The sequence below is a fragment of the Mauremys reevesii genome, linkage group 10, assembly GCF_016161935.1.
Source record: "Mauremys reevesii isolate NIE-2019 linkage group 10, ASM1616193v1, whole genome shotgun sequence".
In the NCBI taxonomy this organism is placed as follows: Eukaryota; Metazoa; Chordata; order Testudines; family Geoemydidae; genus Mauremys; species Mauremys reevesii.
Window position 1 is genome coordinate 69,786,928 of NC_052632.1, and position 16,496 is coordinate 69,803,423.

The window sequence follows — 16,496 nt, forward strand, 5'->3', positions numbered from 1 at the left end:
ATGAATATTATAAGCTGTATCAGGTAACAATGCCTCCTGTTCATATGCTTGCCATTCTGATATTCTATTAAAAGCAACCCTCTAGACATCTTTTATCCTTAAAAGAATTGGAAAATTGATGTCTGATGTTTTCAATAGTAACTGAGTCACTCCATGAGCTGAGGTAAGCGGAAAGGAAATATTCATTTCTAATTCTGTAAAATGTGCACTCATGCTTACACTTTTGAAAAAGATCAGATTATCAGAAACTGAATTCAATAGTCACCATTTTAATTTTACATCACATGCTAACAGTTGTGCCAAGAAGACTCCAATTAATTAAGAATACAGTAACTGAGAATGCAGAATGATCATGAACATTTTGTATTTCTGTAATATTTGAAAATATGTCAAATATTGAGTAGTTAAGTCTCAAGTAGTGTTGAGGCAAGTAAGAGATACAGTGGGCTCAAGTATCCTGTGACTGAAATGCAGCTACTTCTGGAGTAGAAAGTGGCAGCTGTTTAACATTGAAGAACTACATTACACTACACAGCAGTTTAGACATGAGGTGAAGAATATAGAATGCTGTATGCAATTGAAACTGCAGAGGGAATGTAAGTAAACGGAATGTAGTTACCTGAGTTGAATTTTTGCCAGGATGTTGGAGTTAATGCCCAAGCACTATGGGATCTTTAATGACCATAAGTGATCAGGACTCCTGAAAGGTTAGGTAAATAACCACGCTTATTAATGTGACCTTTTAGGATTATAAATTTCCAGGTAAATTGGAGTATATTTAGACCTGCCATTAAAATATATGAACAATGTGTGTCTACATGTAATTGATGAAAATGACTACAGTCATGCACACTGGTAGTATCTTGCTTTTACCCATGGTATATTTGCACGATCAGCAATGTGATCCTGGACACAACCTCTTTCCAGAGGCATGGGGTACACAGCAAGTCCCATGGCCTAGGGATTAGAGTGTTGCCATGTGTGGTAATTCCAATTTAGATATGATTTTCTTTAAACTTTATTTGTTAATTTTTTAAAACGTCCTTTATTGATTTGAGGCTACCATGCACCCTACCAGACTGATAGAGACCTCCATGGGCTGCCATTTATTGATAACTATCGGATTAATTAAACGTTGTCTGTTGTGATGTCAGCTTAAATAATTTGTAAACCTTGCTTATTTTGTTTATGGTGTTGGAGAGACAGTCATTGCTCCATCTGAGGGACCTGGGCCCTGATCTACAATGAGACTTAGGCATTTCAACGCACAGCATCAGAGCGGCTAGAAAATCACAGGAACAGGGCGATTCACAAAGCCTGAGTTAGGGCCAAGGAATGGGGAGAGATAAGGGCCTTAGAATGGGATCCACAAAAGCCAGCACGCTAGGTGGGGAGCTCCCTGAACTAGCCAGCGGGAGATGCTGATGATGGGTGGGCTAAGCCATGCCCCTCTCTGAGATAGGCGTCTATCTCTGCTTAGCAGTCCACAAACAGGAACCTGCCACCTGGCAGTTTAGATGCCTACAGGGTGTCTTCTGGGAATGAGTGAGGTGTCTGCCTCACTCTGCACAAAACAGCCAGAGAAGGAGGTGGTGCTGCCTCTCCAATGCTATAACTTCTAGCCCAGTGGTTAGAGCACTTGTCTGGGATATGGGGGCTCCTGGTTCAATCCCCACCCCGTCCTTGGCAGAGGGGAAGAAAGGATTGGAACTGGGAGCTCCTACCTCTGAGGAGAGGGCTCTAACCACTGGGCTGTAGGATAGTTTGATGTGGGGCTTCCTCACTGTCCTGTCCAAGCTGCTCCACTGTGGATGAAGAATGAGTGATTGGAGCAGAGGGACTAGACTCTGGGTCTCTCACCTCCCAAGTGGGTGCCCAGAGCCCTGGACTACAGCGTCATAGTCTCTCTCTCTCTGGCTCAATGACTGATCCACTGTGGATAAATGCTTACATAGTCCTTGGGCAAGAGAGTCCACTGTAGTCCAGTGGTTGGGCATCTAAATCCTTTTGTGGATCTGGGCCCTGGCTCCTTCCACAGCCCATCAACAGCTCTCCATGACTATACCAGCCTGGAGATCTCTACTGAGCTCAAGGTCTTAGCTCTGATTCCCCTCAGGTGGCCACCCATAAACATTCATGTTCAGTAAGGGCCAGATGCTACCAGCTGCTGAAAACTTTTGGTAACTTAAACGGGAGCAGAGGGAGCTCAGTATCTTGCAGAATAGGAACTTGAATGACACCTTTGGAAGTGTCATTTTATTGTTGCCTCTCTCTTGTGGGGGAAGCTTGCTGAGAACACTCATTTTCCATCCCTGGTCTTGCTTTGCTCCTTTCGACACACAGAATTAATTTTCCTTGCACAATTGCATGGGGTACGTTTGGGTTGATAAGATCAGAGATGTGAGGTGGTAAGACCTTGGGCTACAGATATTTTCAGAAGCACAAAAGAGAGTCTGAGAAATGTGTGTCAGACTGAGAATTCTCATTCAAACATGTTAGTTTTTAATTTCCTACCATCTGAAGTGCGGTAAATACATACAGTCGCTGAACATTTATGCAGTGTACTGTCCATGTGCCAGTCAGTTACAATGCAGTCATAACCTAAAATTAGGCTTGGCAGGATTTGATATAAATCAATAGATGTCAGTAAATGTCGATTTCAGCTGACACCCTGAAATATTTTTTTCCATCTATCAATCGGTAACAGTTGGTGGGAGGGTAACAGTCATGGGAGTGCAGCCTTCCCCCCCCCCGCTCACCCCTTGCACTGGCAGGGATCTGGTGTCACTTCTCCAGTGGCAGTGCACGGCCTCAATCCCATGACAGTGGGGCTTCAGTGGGCTCTCTGTTTGGCCACAGGGATGATGATACATGATCCTTGGAGGCATAAATTGTGGGGAACGCTGCAATCCTGGCCTGGTGAAGCAGAGACCATCCCAGGCCAGCACTGTGATACGGAGGAGTTTGAGCCCTTGGCTGTGGGGGTAGCCGCCTTGCTGCTGAATGGCTCTGTCCCCAGGCAGGAGCTGTTCCATAGCAGGGTATCCTCCTCCGCAGCCAGGACTTGCCCTCCTCCTCACAGCCCTGGCCACAGAGTCTCTGCTTTGACCCACCAAGACTGCAGCTTCTTCCACACCTTGCACCATCAGAGATCACAGGCCTTGCAGCCATGCTGGGAACCTGTGCAGCTCTGCTATCCTGGCCCCATTCACTCACTCGCCAGCCAGGAGTTTAGGAGCCGTCCCTGGACAGGAACTGTTCAGCAGCAACCCGAGGCCAGGGCTTTGTTGTCACCTTTGTACTCCTGGCTGTGGGTCTCTGCTGTACAAGGCAAGGACCCGCAGCCTTCCCCTCACCTTGCACCCTGGTGTCTTGAGCCCCTTGGCCATGCAGGGAGCCCCCTGCAGCCCCGCTGTCACTGCCGCCCTAATCCTGGTTCTATCCCCCCTCATCATTTCCTGCAGCTGTAAAATAAAAATAGTTTAATAATTAAAAAAAATATTAAATAACAATCATTATTGTCAACATTAGAAAAAAATCGAATTCTGCCCAGCCTAACTAAAATACATACTGTACAAAAGTGTCATAGCCAGCAAAAGAGGAGGAAGGAAGAAATAAGACCACACAAATGTATTCCCCATAATCTGCTTTCCAAAAAATAAAATTCCCTTCAATTGAAAGGAACTCAAACAGTGTGAGCAAGGAAAGATCCTAGGCTGCAGATGGTACACAAGATGGAAATTATGAATGGGGGAACTATAGCTCTTAGAAAACCATCCTTGATACAGTACTTTCCCTCTCTTTCAGATTGTGCAAAGGAAGGACCTGAAACATTGCTTTTCCCATTTTAGCATGGCAAATGAAGAAGATGACCCAATTATACAAGAGGTAAATTTACATTGGGTCATTAGTGAGTGTATGGCTTTCTTGAAATTCATTTTTCTTAGCCTTTTGCACTCTGAAAGAATGTTTCCCTGGGTTTAACTGGCATCTGATGCTCAAAAACCTACAGTGCCTGAAGGAAATAGGTGATCTGAACCCAGGAGCGAGTGTACAGGTGTCCTTAATACCAAAACAAATTGGCACTCTTGTGGGCAGACTTGGCATGGAGAACTGTTCCAGCCTTTAATCCCTGAGGTTGTGTTCCAAGTCAGGGATGAGGAACCTTGGTGGGTCAGCATTGAGAAGCTAGCATCACTGCTTTATCTGTTCCATGTATAAATAGAGGATCAGTCTCCGGATTTATCATCTGGCATCTTTTATGTGCACTGAATTTCACTTTGGAAAGTTAGAACAATTTTAAATAGAATTACTTTTCTGGATTAAAAGCTTATAAAAATGAAATTACTGGTAAATGTGTTCACTGCTCCTGCTAAAACAAACAGTTGAGATCTGGTTCTAGTCTGAAAGGACTTTTGGACCATTCTGCTTTTAAAAGGATCATCATAGCGGCTGCGGTGTCCTATTGATTTTTTTATGTGAATTCACACACAAGGGCCACTATGAAGGTGCCAGGAAAGGGAAGGTATTCGGGGAGGGGATGTGGCCAGCAGGAGTGGGAGCTGACAGGACCACATAAGTATCCAAAATGGCTGCCATTCTGTGGCAGTGCCCACTTGTAATATTCATGAAACCTCCATGAATTCTAGGTGTTTGTGGCAAAGAGCTGGGGTTCTGAGCATGTTCATCCCATCTCTCATTTTTAATTTTGCCTTTTATGAAATGGTATTAGTTACTCACCTTACATTCACTATTACCAAAGAGAGACATGAGTTTCTTCTAGAGCAGTGTTTCCCAAACTCGGGACGCTGTTTGTGTAGGGAAGGCCCCTGGTGGGCTGGGCTGGTTTGTTTACCTGCCGTGTCCGCAGGTTTGGCCGATCGCGGCTCGCTGCTCCAGGCCAATGGAAGCTGCTGGAAGCGGCGCGGGCCGAGGGACTTACTGGCCACCGCTTCCAGCAGCTCCCGTTGGCCTGGAGCAGCGAACCGTGGCCAGTGGGAGCTGCAATCGGCCGGACCTGTGGACGCAGCAGGTAAACAAACCTGGCCGGCCTGCCAGGGGCTTTCCCTACGCAGGCGGCATCCCAAGTTTGAGAAACACTGTTCTAGAGCTGTGAGATACTATGGTATTAGGTTCACACAAACCCCAATGGGAGCTGTTTTCCCTTGTCTCAGGAGAGGTGTGTTGGCCATGCCCTGAGTTTGCTTTGAGAGACCCCAACACTCAGCCAAAGCCACTGACCTCTGCCTTGTGTCATGGCAAAAATATACAGCATTGCTGAGTTTCGTGTGGAAAATTAGCAGAGGTTGGGTTTGCCAAAAGATCCATGGTCCTGACTTAGGTTCAGCATTCATAGTGAAACCCCAAACTAGTCAAGTTTCTCCCAGCTCTAGTAACCTGAGAACAGATGGCTGCATTTTCAGTAAGGTCTGAGTACATCAGCAATTGTAGCTTTCAGTCTGGTTAAACTTGTTTCTTTTGCTTTGCTAGATTGATGTGTACCTGGCCAAAAGCCTGTCGGAGAAGCTGTATATGTTCCAGGTATTCTAGATGACTTCTTGGATATAATTTTTAAAGAATAATTATTTAATAAAGCAGTAACTTCTCTTAATGTTAACATAGATTCTAACAGCTCCTAGCATGCCCTAGTACAGAGGTGGGCAAACTATGTCCCGTGGGCCGGACTGTCCTGCCCAGCCCCCAACATCCTGGCCAGGGAAGCTCGCCCTCAGCCCCTCCCCTGCTTTCCTCCCTCCCCCGCAGCCTCAGCTCGTTCACTCCGCCACTGGTGCAATGCTCTGGGCGGTGGGGCTCTGAGCTCCTGGGGCAACGCAGCTGCAGAGCCCGGCCTGACCCGGTCTCTGTGCTGCATGGTGGTGGCGTCGGCGTGGCCCGGCGCCAGCCACCAGTGCTCCAGACAGCACGGTGAGGGGCACAGAGCAGGGAGGGTTGGATAGAGAGCAGGGGAGTTCAGGGTGGTGGTTGGGGCAGGGGTGTGTATAGGGGTCGGGGCAGTTTGGGGAGACGGACAGGGGTTGAATGGGGGCAGGGGTCCCGGGGTGGCAGTCAGGAAGGAGTGGGGGTTGAATGGGGTGGCAGGGAGCAATCAGGGGCAGGGGTTCCAGGGGGCATCAGAGGCCATGGAGAAGGGATGGTTGGATGGGGCAGGGGCCTGGGGGGGCCGTCAGGCCTGAGAGGAGGGGTTGGATGGGGTGGTGGGGGGCAGGGGGTGGTCAGGGGACAAGGAGCGGGGTGTGTGGATGGGGCAGGGGTCCCAGAGGGACTGTCAGGGAACGGGGGGGCGGGGAGATAGGAGGTGGGGGCTGGGCCATGACCTCCTCCCCTAACCGGCCCTCCATACAATTTACGAAGCCCGATGCGGTCCTCAGGCCAAAAAGTTTGCCCGCCCCTGCCCTAGTACGACTTCTACTGGGTGATGCTGGCCAGTTTCACTTGCTATGCTGTTTCCTGTGTGTTAGCACCTATTGGCAGTGCAAGGGTTTGTCACTAGCGTGGCAGCATTTGGTGGATTTCCCAATGCAGTTCCTTGCATTGGGGCTGCAGACTTGTCTTGGCCTTGGATTTATGTGAGGGTTGGGTTTAGGTGGGCCTGTTTAGGCCTTGGGCGATTCAAACACATAGTATAGTGCCAGAAGAAGGGATGGCTGGTGATGATACAGGGCAGAGAAAGAGAAACTGCAGTGGGTAGTATAGAGAGTTGAAAAGAATTTTGGCTTCTCTGCTTTTGGAATTATTAATTTCTACATCTGTGAAGCAGTTTAACTGTATTGATGCTACTAAGATTTTTGCTCATAATTCCAGTTAATGAGAGCACTCTTTTACCAAAAGAAGTTGGTCCAATAAAAGATATTACCTCACCCAGTTTGTGTCTCTAATATCCTGGGCCTGACTCAGTTACAATAACACTGCAAACATCTCCCATGTGTTATGGAGGAAGCAGTCACATAGTGATTAGAGCTGGGAAATGGGAGTCAAGAGATCTGGGTTCTAATTCACTCTTTTACTGAATTCCTAGAGGACCTTGGCCAAGTCACTTAATCTTTCAGTGCCTCATTTTTCCTTCTGTGAAATGGGGATATTAATACCCACCCACCTTTTTGTAAAGCACTTTGAAATTCTTGGATAAAAAAATCTGTATATCATGGTTCATTGGTAGGGAGTGTTGTGTAGTGGCTAGAGCAAAGGACTGGGAGTTTGGATTTCTGGGCCCTCTTCCCAGCTCTGCCAGTGACTCACCAGACCAGTCAAGTCATTTTTCTGTGCATTGTAATCATCTGGGAAGTGGGTATACACAAGTGGGGTGGGGAAGAGAAGGGTCAGTTAGTTAGTTTTAATTTTTTGTGAGGCATGTTGAGACTTTGCATGAAAGACACTTTGTGAAATGTTTTTGTTTTGTAGTATCCTATTCGTCCAGCTTCCATGACGTATGATGATGTGACGCATCTGTCGGCAAAGATAAAACCAAAGCAGCAAAAGGTGGGGCATCATGTAATGCTAGTGCTTAGGAAATATGAATTGTGCTCTGCTGCTAGATGCTACCGCTATACATATAATTATTAATAATCAGCTGTTGTGGTGATGCAGCCATTTGTGGTACTGCATCTCTTAGGTTAGTTCTTTGAGTATTTGAGAAATTTTAAAGAGGGCTTTCTCCAGCATGGAGTTTGCTTTGCAGAGAAGTGGGTGAAGCAGTGATGCAGACAGGGCTTTGGAGTGGAGCCTGAAGAGGGAGGGCGGAGCAGCTCCGGAGCAGTGGAGCTGCAGGTTTTTGCCTGGAGCTGGAGCACAGTTCCAAAGCCCTGGATGCAGAGGATACTCCTTTAGTATAAAAATACTGAAATCCCACCCCTGAGAGCCATTGTAGCTGAGCGTGTGATAATTCTAGTTCAGGTTGGGGATGCTTGTGCTAATACTCCATATTTTAAAGAGCATTTTTCATATGTCTTTATTTCTAGAGCACGTTTGGGTTCTGGTGACATGCTCTGTATTTTAGTATTAGTGGTAGGGCTTGGTACTGCTCTCACTTAGGCAAGTGTAAATCAAGAGTAACTCTCGAAATCAGTGAGGTTACAGATGTATCGTTAGCGTCAGGTCAGAATCAAGGCTGTAATGTTTAATGGACCTTTTCCCAAAGAGAATTCCCCTGTCTGTGTTTCGATGAAGGGCCCTTGTTGTGCAGCTCTCTTTTTTAAATTGTGGGAGATCCACATGCCTCTGAAAGCTTGCAGGGTCAGGTCCACGCTTTGCAAGGAGCCATATGTAACCCGGATTCTCCTCTCACATAGTTGTAAATCAGGAGAAACTCCACTGAAGCCAATGGAATTACACTGACATAAAACCATTGTAAGATCAGAACGGGGCTCTTTGCCACTAGATGGAACATAGTATGGTGTTTCATTGCCCAAGTCTTGCGGAAATGCATTGGGCGGCAGAATTTCTGAATAGACCTGGTGGCAGGAGAGAGGGAAGGGGACCGTGATATTCTTACACAAAGCTGTCTGACAATGTCGTAATCTCTCTCACACACGTGCGTGCACACACACACACTTTTTTCCAAGACTACCTAAGGGCACTTAGGCTCTCCACTCCCATTAATTTGAATGGGAAATTGTTCCTATAAATCCCATTTAAAATCTCAGCCATAATGCCCAAATTCTACCCTCCAGTGGCTATGTACATTTCCATTGATGTCAATGAGAATTCTGAGCTGCTTTTGAGAGTCAGAGTTTGGCCTTTAAACATCCATCTAAACTTGGGTATGATGCACTGGAAAGGAGTGTGAGGTAAACACCTGAAAGAAGGTGCTTTGTAATAGATTTGCTGACATATGTTGAGAGCGGCAGGGCTTGGGCAGCTGTAACTCTGAGCGAGTTGTGTATGCTATTTAAAAAAAAAAAAAATTTGGTGATGTAAAGGGAGAATCTTAAATTTTGGACCTCCATCTACAGTGTAAATGATACATCTTCAAAAGCCGTTCCTGAAGTACAGATCAAATACGGTAGCTTTTGTTGGGCGTCTGCAAATGACACTTATATACAGCATGACAGTGTATATCAGTCCTGCACATGCTTGATCTTATGCAGGTGATTTGTCCCATTGACTATGCTGCTTGTAGGCATAATGTTAAACATACGTTAGTCTTTGTGAGATTGGAACCTAAGTTTGGTTGAAGATGGATGAATATTTGGTGATTACACTATGCTAACTATTGGTGTTTTCTTAATTATTGGTGATTAGGTTGAACTTGACATGGCCATTGATACTTTGAATCCCAACTACTGTCGCAGCAAAGGAGAACAGATCGCTCTCAATGTGGATGGCACCTGCACAGATGAAACTAGTACCTATTCCTCGTAGGTATCCTCTTTGCTCTGACGTTCTTTTCTAGTAAATGGTCAGATTTCCCACCAAGCTTTTAGGGAAGGGGCAGAGCAAGCAAATATGCAATCTGAAGGCCTGTTGTAATGACTTCAAGGACCAAAAAAGTTAGAGATGTTTATAAACTCCTTCTCTGTTCAGCATTAAAACAGTGACACTTAGGTTTTGGGTTTTCTCTACAGAGGCCTTGGCTTACTCAGTTTCTAGCAAACACCCAAAACCATACCTCATTAAGTTGAAAGTTTATTGATCAAACACAAGGAAGAAGAAGAAATTAAACCAGACATTTATATTGAAACTGAAATTGAATGACACTGCAAAACAGACTTAAATAAAACATATTAAAGTCTCTCTCCTTTTGCAGACAAAATATCAGCCTTATTTTCATTATCAACCATTCTTTGATTAAAAGGAAGGTTTAATTTTACTGTCAGTCCTGATGAGCAAAGGGTATTCGCTTCTCCCGTGTTTAACAGACAAACAGACACAAGGTGGAGAAGAGGCAGGATAGAAAAGGTGGGGGAAATATGGCTTTTGTTGGTGTTTTTGGAACACTGGCCGGCTGGTCAATCGTGAATGGATACTTTGGCTGGCAGGTGACCATGACACCTGGTGCCTGGACTCTGATTCATATTCAGGTCAGGGATGTCATCTGATTGGGTCATTTCTCCTTAGACAAGACAGGGCTATTTACATCTCATCTCTGTTTTTGCTGTTGTAGTGCAGTTTAGGATTCAGTGGAAAACCGCAAGAGAGAGGAATTGCGGGGGCAGGCAGAAAGTAACACAAACAGAACAGAATCTTAGGTGCCTCTGTGGTGCTGGCAGTTGGGTATCCCCACTGATGGGCTGAGGACTGGATGTCATGATGATATAATGGCTTTCAGGACTCCCAGGTGAAAAACAAAATTCCTTAAAGAGGAGTAAGGCCTGCTGGCCTTCCTCTCAGGAAGAATGTCCTTTGGTCTGGTCTGGTCTGCTTCTTCTGTCCTGGGTTTGGGGAAGGTGAGGTGGGACGAGACTAACAGAGCTAGGGGATGTTGAGCTGACATGCACTGGGGGAAGAGATTTTTTTTTCCCCCCAACATTTCTTATTTTAAGAACCCAAAGATGAGAAAAATGGGTGGCATAGTTCATCTCATTATTTTGTCCGTCAATTAGGCTTTATATCCTTCACACCAATTTTGGTCCATTAATTCCTGGTCCCATATCTTGTTTAAGTCCAACCTCAGCACAGTCCTTGAATCATGTCAGTAGATTTGTTTTTGTTTGTTTTGTTTGTTTGGACTAATTTAGTCTCTCTCTGGTTTTCTTGCATTTGTTGATAACATCATTATTGAAAATAATTTGACCTATTTTCAATGGTAAATTCCCATGCAGGCTAAAAAAAGTTATAGGTTATTCTGACATCTTATGAACTTTGACATCCTTTTTACATTGCAGCTTACAATTAGGGTTAACTTTCATAATAGGCCCTCTTACAAATATGAGAAATTTAGACATTTTAATACACGTTGCCAAGACTTTCAAAAGTAACTAGTGATTGGGGGAGGGGGGGGTGTCAATTTTTGGGTGCCCAACTTAAGACAGCTTTAAGGAGCTTGATTTTCAGGTAATTCTGAACACACACCCTTAAAAAAATATAGCCACTGTATGGCGTCTAAGGTTGGGCACCCAGAAATCACTAGTCAATTTTGAAAATCTTGGTCTATACATTTTACATTTTAAGAGACACTGTCAACTTGAAATTTTCAGTTTAAAAAAAAAAGTTAAAAGTGGGTTCAGGTATCTCACCTGTCCCTGAGTCTTGCTACTGATTTTTGTGAGTTTTTTTAACATTCCATTTTTCAGAATGTTTTTTGCTCCCCTGTTGCATCATGAAGGATGCATACAAATAGGGGAAATTGGCTGGCTGGCTATTCAGGGAGCTAGTGAATGTGACTATTCGCAAACTACTGTCGGATGTGGAAAAATTAGAAGCATATTTTTTTTCTATCTAACCTATTTTAGTTGCGTAGTCTAAGGGTAGCTTATAATGACATCAGGTAAAAATAAAACTCGGGCAGGTGTGCAATTAAACTTGGTGGCATTTTCTGCCATTGTATGCCTGAGCCCCTTGGAAAAATGATAAAACAACATCTAAGCCAAATAAATGTATCTCAGTGCTAATTCTAGCCATGAGCCATCAAAGCATGGGGGACATATGTAAACCTTGAGCAGAAGCTTAAACACATTGCTGAATTATGGCCTCTCTGGGCCATCGGTAGCTGTTAATGTAACCCAGTAGCTCTCCCAGAGGAAGGATCAAGGTAGCAGAGTAGCTGCTCCAGTGCCCCATGCTGTAGAGTGTCTTCTGCTGTGTAATTCCAGCAGGGCATCTCTGGATAGCTGGGAAGCCACCACTCAGCACTTTCTAAAGAGCCCCTGATTGAATGAGCACATGGGACAGTTAACATTGTAACTTCCGCAGTACCCATAATAAATAATGCTGCAGAGTGGGAGATCAGCAAATATACATATAAATATGTATTTTTAAAAGACCGGCAAGTTTAATTACTTAAATTTAGAGAGCGACAACTCTTTGCTTCTGCCCTTTAACACTTGCATGTTTTGTGGTATCTGTGGACTATAGTCATAAAAGTTTAATTTATTTACAGGAAGCTGATGGACAGACAAACTTTCTGCTCTTCACAGGCTGCGAGTAACGTTTCCCGTTATGCTGCTGCTATCTATAGAAAAGGTTATTTTTTTTCTCCTTCCCCAACCTTGTGAAATAAATCAGTTTTTAAATATGCAGGGTGTTTGAAATGAGAAAACTGTGTTCTTTGTCTCTAGCAGCCTCTGTTCCTATTTAGTGCCTGTCAATTCCTTATAAATAAGTTACCATGAGGGAGAACTTACTTGGAGTGTTCTAAAGTCCTTGAGATTCCATCAAGGTGTTCTAGTGACATTGTAAACAAGGTAACAGTTAGTAGGGCTTGTAGATGCCACCAGAACTCTACCACTGAATTATAGCCTCAAACCATGTACGTTGAAGGAGATATTGTTTAATATTGTATATAAATTCACTTCTGTCTCTCTATTGCTGTTCTCCCTTACTCCACACATTGTGCTCCTTCATTTGTTCCCCCAAACCCTCTCTCTCGATATTCTAAAAACCTCTGGGAATACTGATGTCCCAAGAATTTCCTAAAACTGGGATTATATACATTTTTGATGTCACCTTATTCAGAGTTTGCTGTTGGCATAATGATGTAAATCAGTGGTCCCCAACCTTTTTGTCGGGCAGGCGCCAGACGAAGGACCACGGCAGCGGTGGAGCACCCGCCAAAATGCCACCGAATTTCTGCGGCATTTTGGTGGCATCATCGAGAGGCGTCGCCGCCAAAATACCGCAGAAATTCGGGGGTGACGCCTCTCAATGACGTCACTTGTTGGCGGCAAGCGGCATCATCGAGAGGCATCCCCACTGAAATTCGGCGGCATTTCGGCAGGTGCTCCACCAGGGGTCAGGACGCGGGCGCATTTAGCTCCCTCCGCGGGCACCGCGTTGGGGACCCCTGATGTAAATACTCATTATTGGTGTGGAAGGCCAGGGGCTGCTGTAAACTTTGGATGCTGTGGAACCAGCACTGGGTATTGTTCTCCAGTTTGTGGCAGAAATACTTACTTAGAGAAGGGACAAAGAGACGTTACTGATTTCCAGGCTCAGTTTAGGCTGTGATCTTGGGGGTGGGCTTCAAGGCTGAATCACAGGTTGGGATTGGATTAGTACTGATCTTTCGTGAGCTATTCTGAGATTTTTTTTTGGCCATAAATGGCAGAAATCTTGTGATCATCTGACCTTGTGAAATGTGAGTTTGAGCCATGTTATCCAGAAAATGGTCCTCTTCCAGGCTTGGATCCTACCAAAAAGCAAATTGTAGGGGGCAGGTTTGGACCAAGGGGTTTAAATCTGATACCTCTTTGAAATACTAAGGACTGGATTAATCTTCCATTTAAGATTCTCATTTTACATTTAAATTTATTAAATCTGTGTCTTAAATTTAAACTGTGACATTACAAAGGTGATAGGAAAATGAAAATTGCCAACTGTAGGCTTGGAAAATAACTTGTAATTTTTCAGGTGAACTTCACCTAACTCCACTACATGGCATTCTACAACTGAGGCCAAGTTTCTCCTACTTGGACAAAGCTGATGCCAAACACCGCGAAAGAGAAGCTGCCAATGAAGGTGAATACATTACAAGCTGTGTTTTCTTTGTTATGGAACAATTTGGTTTCTCTTTAGATTTTGTTATACTGACGTTATGGAGTTACTGGAAAGAGCTATTCATAGCTGAAGAAACACTGAGCATGTTTTAAAATATAACAACATATAATGATTGGCTCAGAGGAAATAATTGTTCCTTTTAACAGTCAGATTAATTAAAGGTCTGTAACATGAGACTGTGAACACCTGGATGGTAGAATATCATCATAAAACATACAGTACTTTTTTCATTGTGCTGCACAAATATTAGCTCTTCCTCTCAAGACTCCTGTCAGTTAAGTGTTGTAACAAATCTGTAGCCACCTAGGTCTTCACAGTTATCACTGTGCTGCGTTCCATGGGCATTTGGAACATAACATTAACAGGAAATGAACTTGGATCGTCTTGTTCCAAAGCACAGGCCCCTGTCTTGAGAGCTAAAGGAGAGTCTCCATTATGTATTGGCCTTGTAGAGCCTATGCCAGTAATGCATTTCTGATTGCATCCAGTAGAGGGCAGTGGAACATGTATGCAAACTAACCAGTACATTACCATATTGATATCCCTATTTAATAAATGGGGAAACCAAGATACATAGGTTAAATAACTAATCTAAAGACGTAGACTCAATGTCGGAGCAAGTTCAGTTCCCAGCTCTGCCACAAACTTCCAGTATGATGTTGAGTCAGCCCCTTCAGGTCTCTGTGCCTCAATTCCCCCTGGTGGTTGTAATTTTTCCATACCTCACAGGAGTGTTTGTTTGTGAGGTGCTCGTATAGTGTGGTGGTGAGAGACACAGCTACCCAGGTATTTATATAAATAGAGCTGAGGTGGCTGGCTCCTGGTCCTGTGCTTGGACCATGCCTCTCTCCTGGACTAAGCCTCAGAACAGTCATAAACTCTCTTGCGGCTGCTTCATCTTTGATATTTTTAATTTCATTTTCCTGGCTTGTTTTTTTTTGTCAGCCGGTGATTCGTCCCAGGATGAAGCCGAAGACGACATCAAACAAATTACTGTATGTCTGAGATTCCTTATTACTGGTAGTTCAAGAAACTGTGCACAGTCAGAGTATAATAATCCATACTGAGCTGACAGTTTAAACCGCAGTTGGTGCTCAGCAATTAAACCTCCACTTGGAAAGGGGAAAGTTGACTATTTAATCAAGTCAACAAGTGAAATAATAAGGGTGGGGCTGCTGCAAAAGAGCATTTCCAGTTCAGCTAGTTCCTAGCTGTCTATCCCTGGCTTTGCCATTCAGTGTATTTTCTTTATATAGCACACACATTTTTGCAGATAATTCCCTGTGCCATTTTAATCTGTGTCATTTTGAGAGTTTGGGGCACTGTAGTTAACGGTGCTCAAATCTTGTAGGTAAGATTCTCCCGACCAGAGACCGAACAAGCCCGTCAGCGACGTGTTCAGTCCTATGAATTCCTGCAGAAGAGACAAGCTGAAGAGCATTGGGTCCATCTGCATTATTATGGTTTAAGGGTAGGTATGTTCTGGGTGCTCTGGAGGCCTGAATGCTCACATACTTCAGCAGGCTGTAGTGTCAGCAACATGTTGTGGGGGCTGAGTATGAGGATCAAACCCAGGCCTTTGCTTGTGGGTTGGGCACCTTAAGGCATTAGATAGGGAGTTGCTCAGATGAATCAAATCAGTTTGATGCCAGGAGAGGTAATCGACTAACAAAAAGTGTAAATGTGTCAGTGTATTAAAATAATACAAACTCAAGCTTTCCCGTGTTGTATCAATGTCTATGCAGCTGTATGAGAGTATTGCATCAGTTACCAAGATGTGATGTTTACACAGTGCAATAGCTGCATGTTAGAACAATGACTATGGGATTTTAATAGCACTGGAGAGCCTGAGAATGAAGAATTAAACTGTTTGAGATTTGGCACATTTACTGTACATTGCAGTGAGTCTTGCTCTTCCTCTCCAACCTTTCTCAGGACAGCCGTTCCGAACATGAGCGCCAGTATTTACTCAGTCAGGGACATGGCATGGCAGAGAATACCGAATTAATTAAATCTCCCAGGTAAAAACTTTGGTCTAGTATCCTATATAACTTGCAGTAATCTTTGAATATTTGTCAGGTTGTCATATATATATATTCTTTAAAAGTCTGGCCTGTGTTATTAACAACAATAGGTTGTTACAACAGAAATAATTAAAAAAAAAAAAAGTGATTTCTCCCACCCCTCCCCCACATATAATTTGTGGTGTGAGGTTTTTTGTTTGTTTTTTTGTATTCCACTCAGGCAAGAGAGTGAAACTAGTCATTGCCACTTTTTTTATTAATCCAGTTTGTCTAGTTCTTATGCGCTAACACAGTTCTATAATGCAAGGATTACAAACTCATCTGGGGAAGGTTTAAATCAAAACCAGAAACTATTAAATAAAAAAAAAAGTCAAGAACTTTTATTAATAAATGAGTTTTACAAAATCTATTTTATGATTTTTAATAGAGACTTAAAGTACTTGACAGTGACTGTTTTTCAGCTTCAGATTTGCTTTTTGGTAGCTATTTGGGGGGAAAATGTATATGGTGGTTACAGGAATCTGTCCAGAATGCAATAATTAATATGGTTTTGCTATAATCTGGGGTAAGCAAGGCCCAATAGTGGGAAAGCCACAGGACATAGTGTTTTGCACTTATGGTGTTGGTGGGTTATTTTTAAAATTTGGCATCTCGTTGAACTGTCCTGTCTATGAAAAATTCATAGGGCCAGATTCCGTTCTCAGTCACACTGAAGTGGGTGGGTATTGCACAGATGGAATAGAAGAGAGAATCTGGCCTGTTACTATATATCTAAGGTACTTACTGTAGTACCTGAGTGCC

At 43.9% G+C, this 16,496-nt stretch overlaps 1 protein-coding gene across 3 annotated transcripts in view; it reads left to right on the forward strand.

The window, feature by feature from the left end:
• The window catches only part of POLR3E (RNA polymerase III subunit E), a 38,531-nt gene that overhangs the window by 2,822 nt on the left and 19,213 nt on the right, over window positions 1-16,496 (forward strand). For 2 of the 3 annotated variants that reach the window (XM_039491072.1, XM_039491071.1), the window contains exons 2-10: window positions 3,808-3,888; window positions 5,491-5,541; window positions 7,420-7,497; window positions 9,259-9,374; window positions 12,056-12,138; window positions 13,525-13,632; window positions 14,617-14,666; window positions 15,023-15,142; window positions 15,607-15,692. In XM_039491072.1, coding sequence (XP_039347006.1) covers window positions 3,853-3,888; window positions 5,491-5,541; window positions 7,420-7,497; window positions 9,259-9,374; window positions 12,056-12,138; window positions 13,525-13,632; window positions 14,617-14,666; window positions 15,023-15,142; window positions 15,607-15,692 — 728 coding nt within the window. In that variant the 5' untranslated portion in view covers window positions 3,808-3,852. Of the gene's footprint in view, window positions 1-144; window positions 164-3,807; window positions 3,889-5,490; window positions 5,542-7,419; window positions 7,498-9,258; window positions 9,375-12,055; window positions 12,139-13,524; window positions 13,633-14,616; window positions 14,667-15,022; window positions 15,143-15,606; window positions 15,693-16,496 lie in introns of those variants that run through there. The other variant, XM_039491073.1, reaches the window with a different exon arrangement.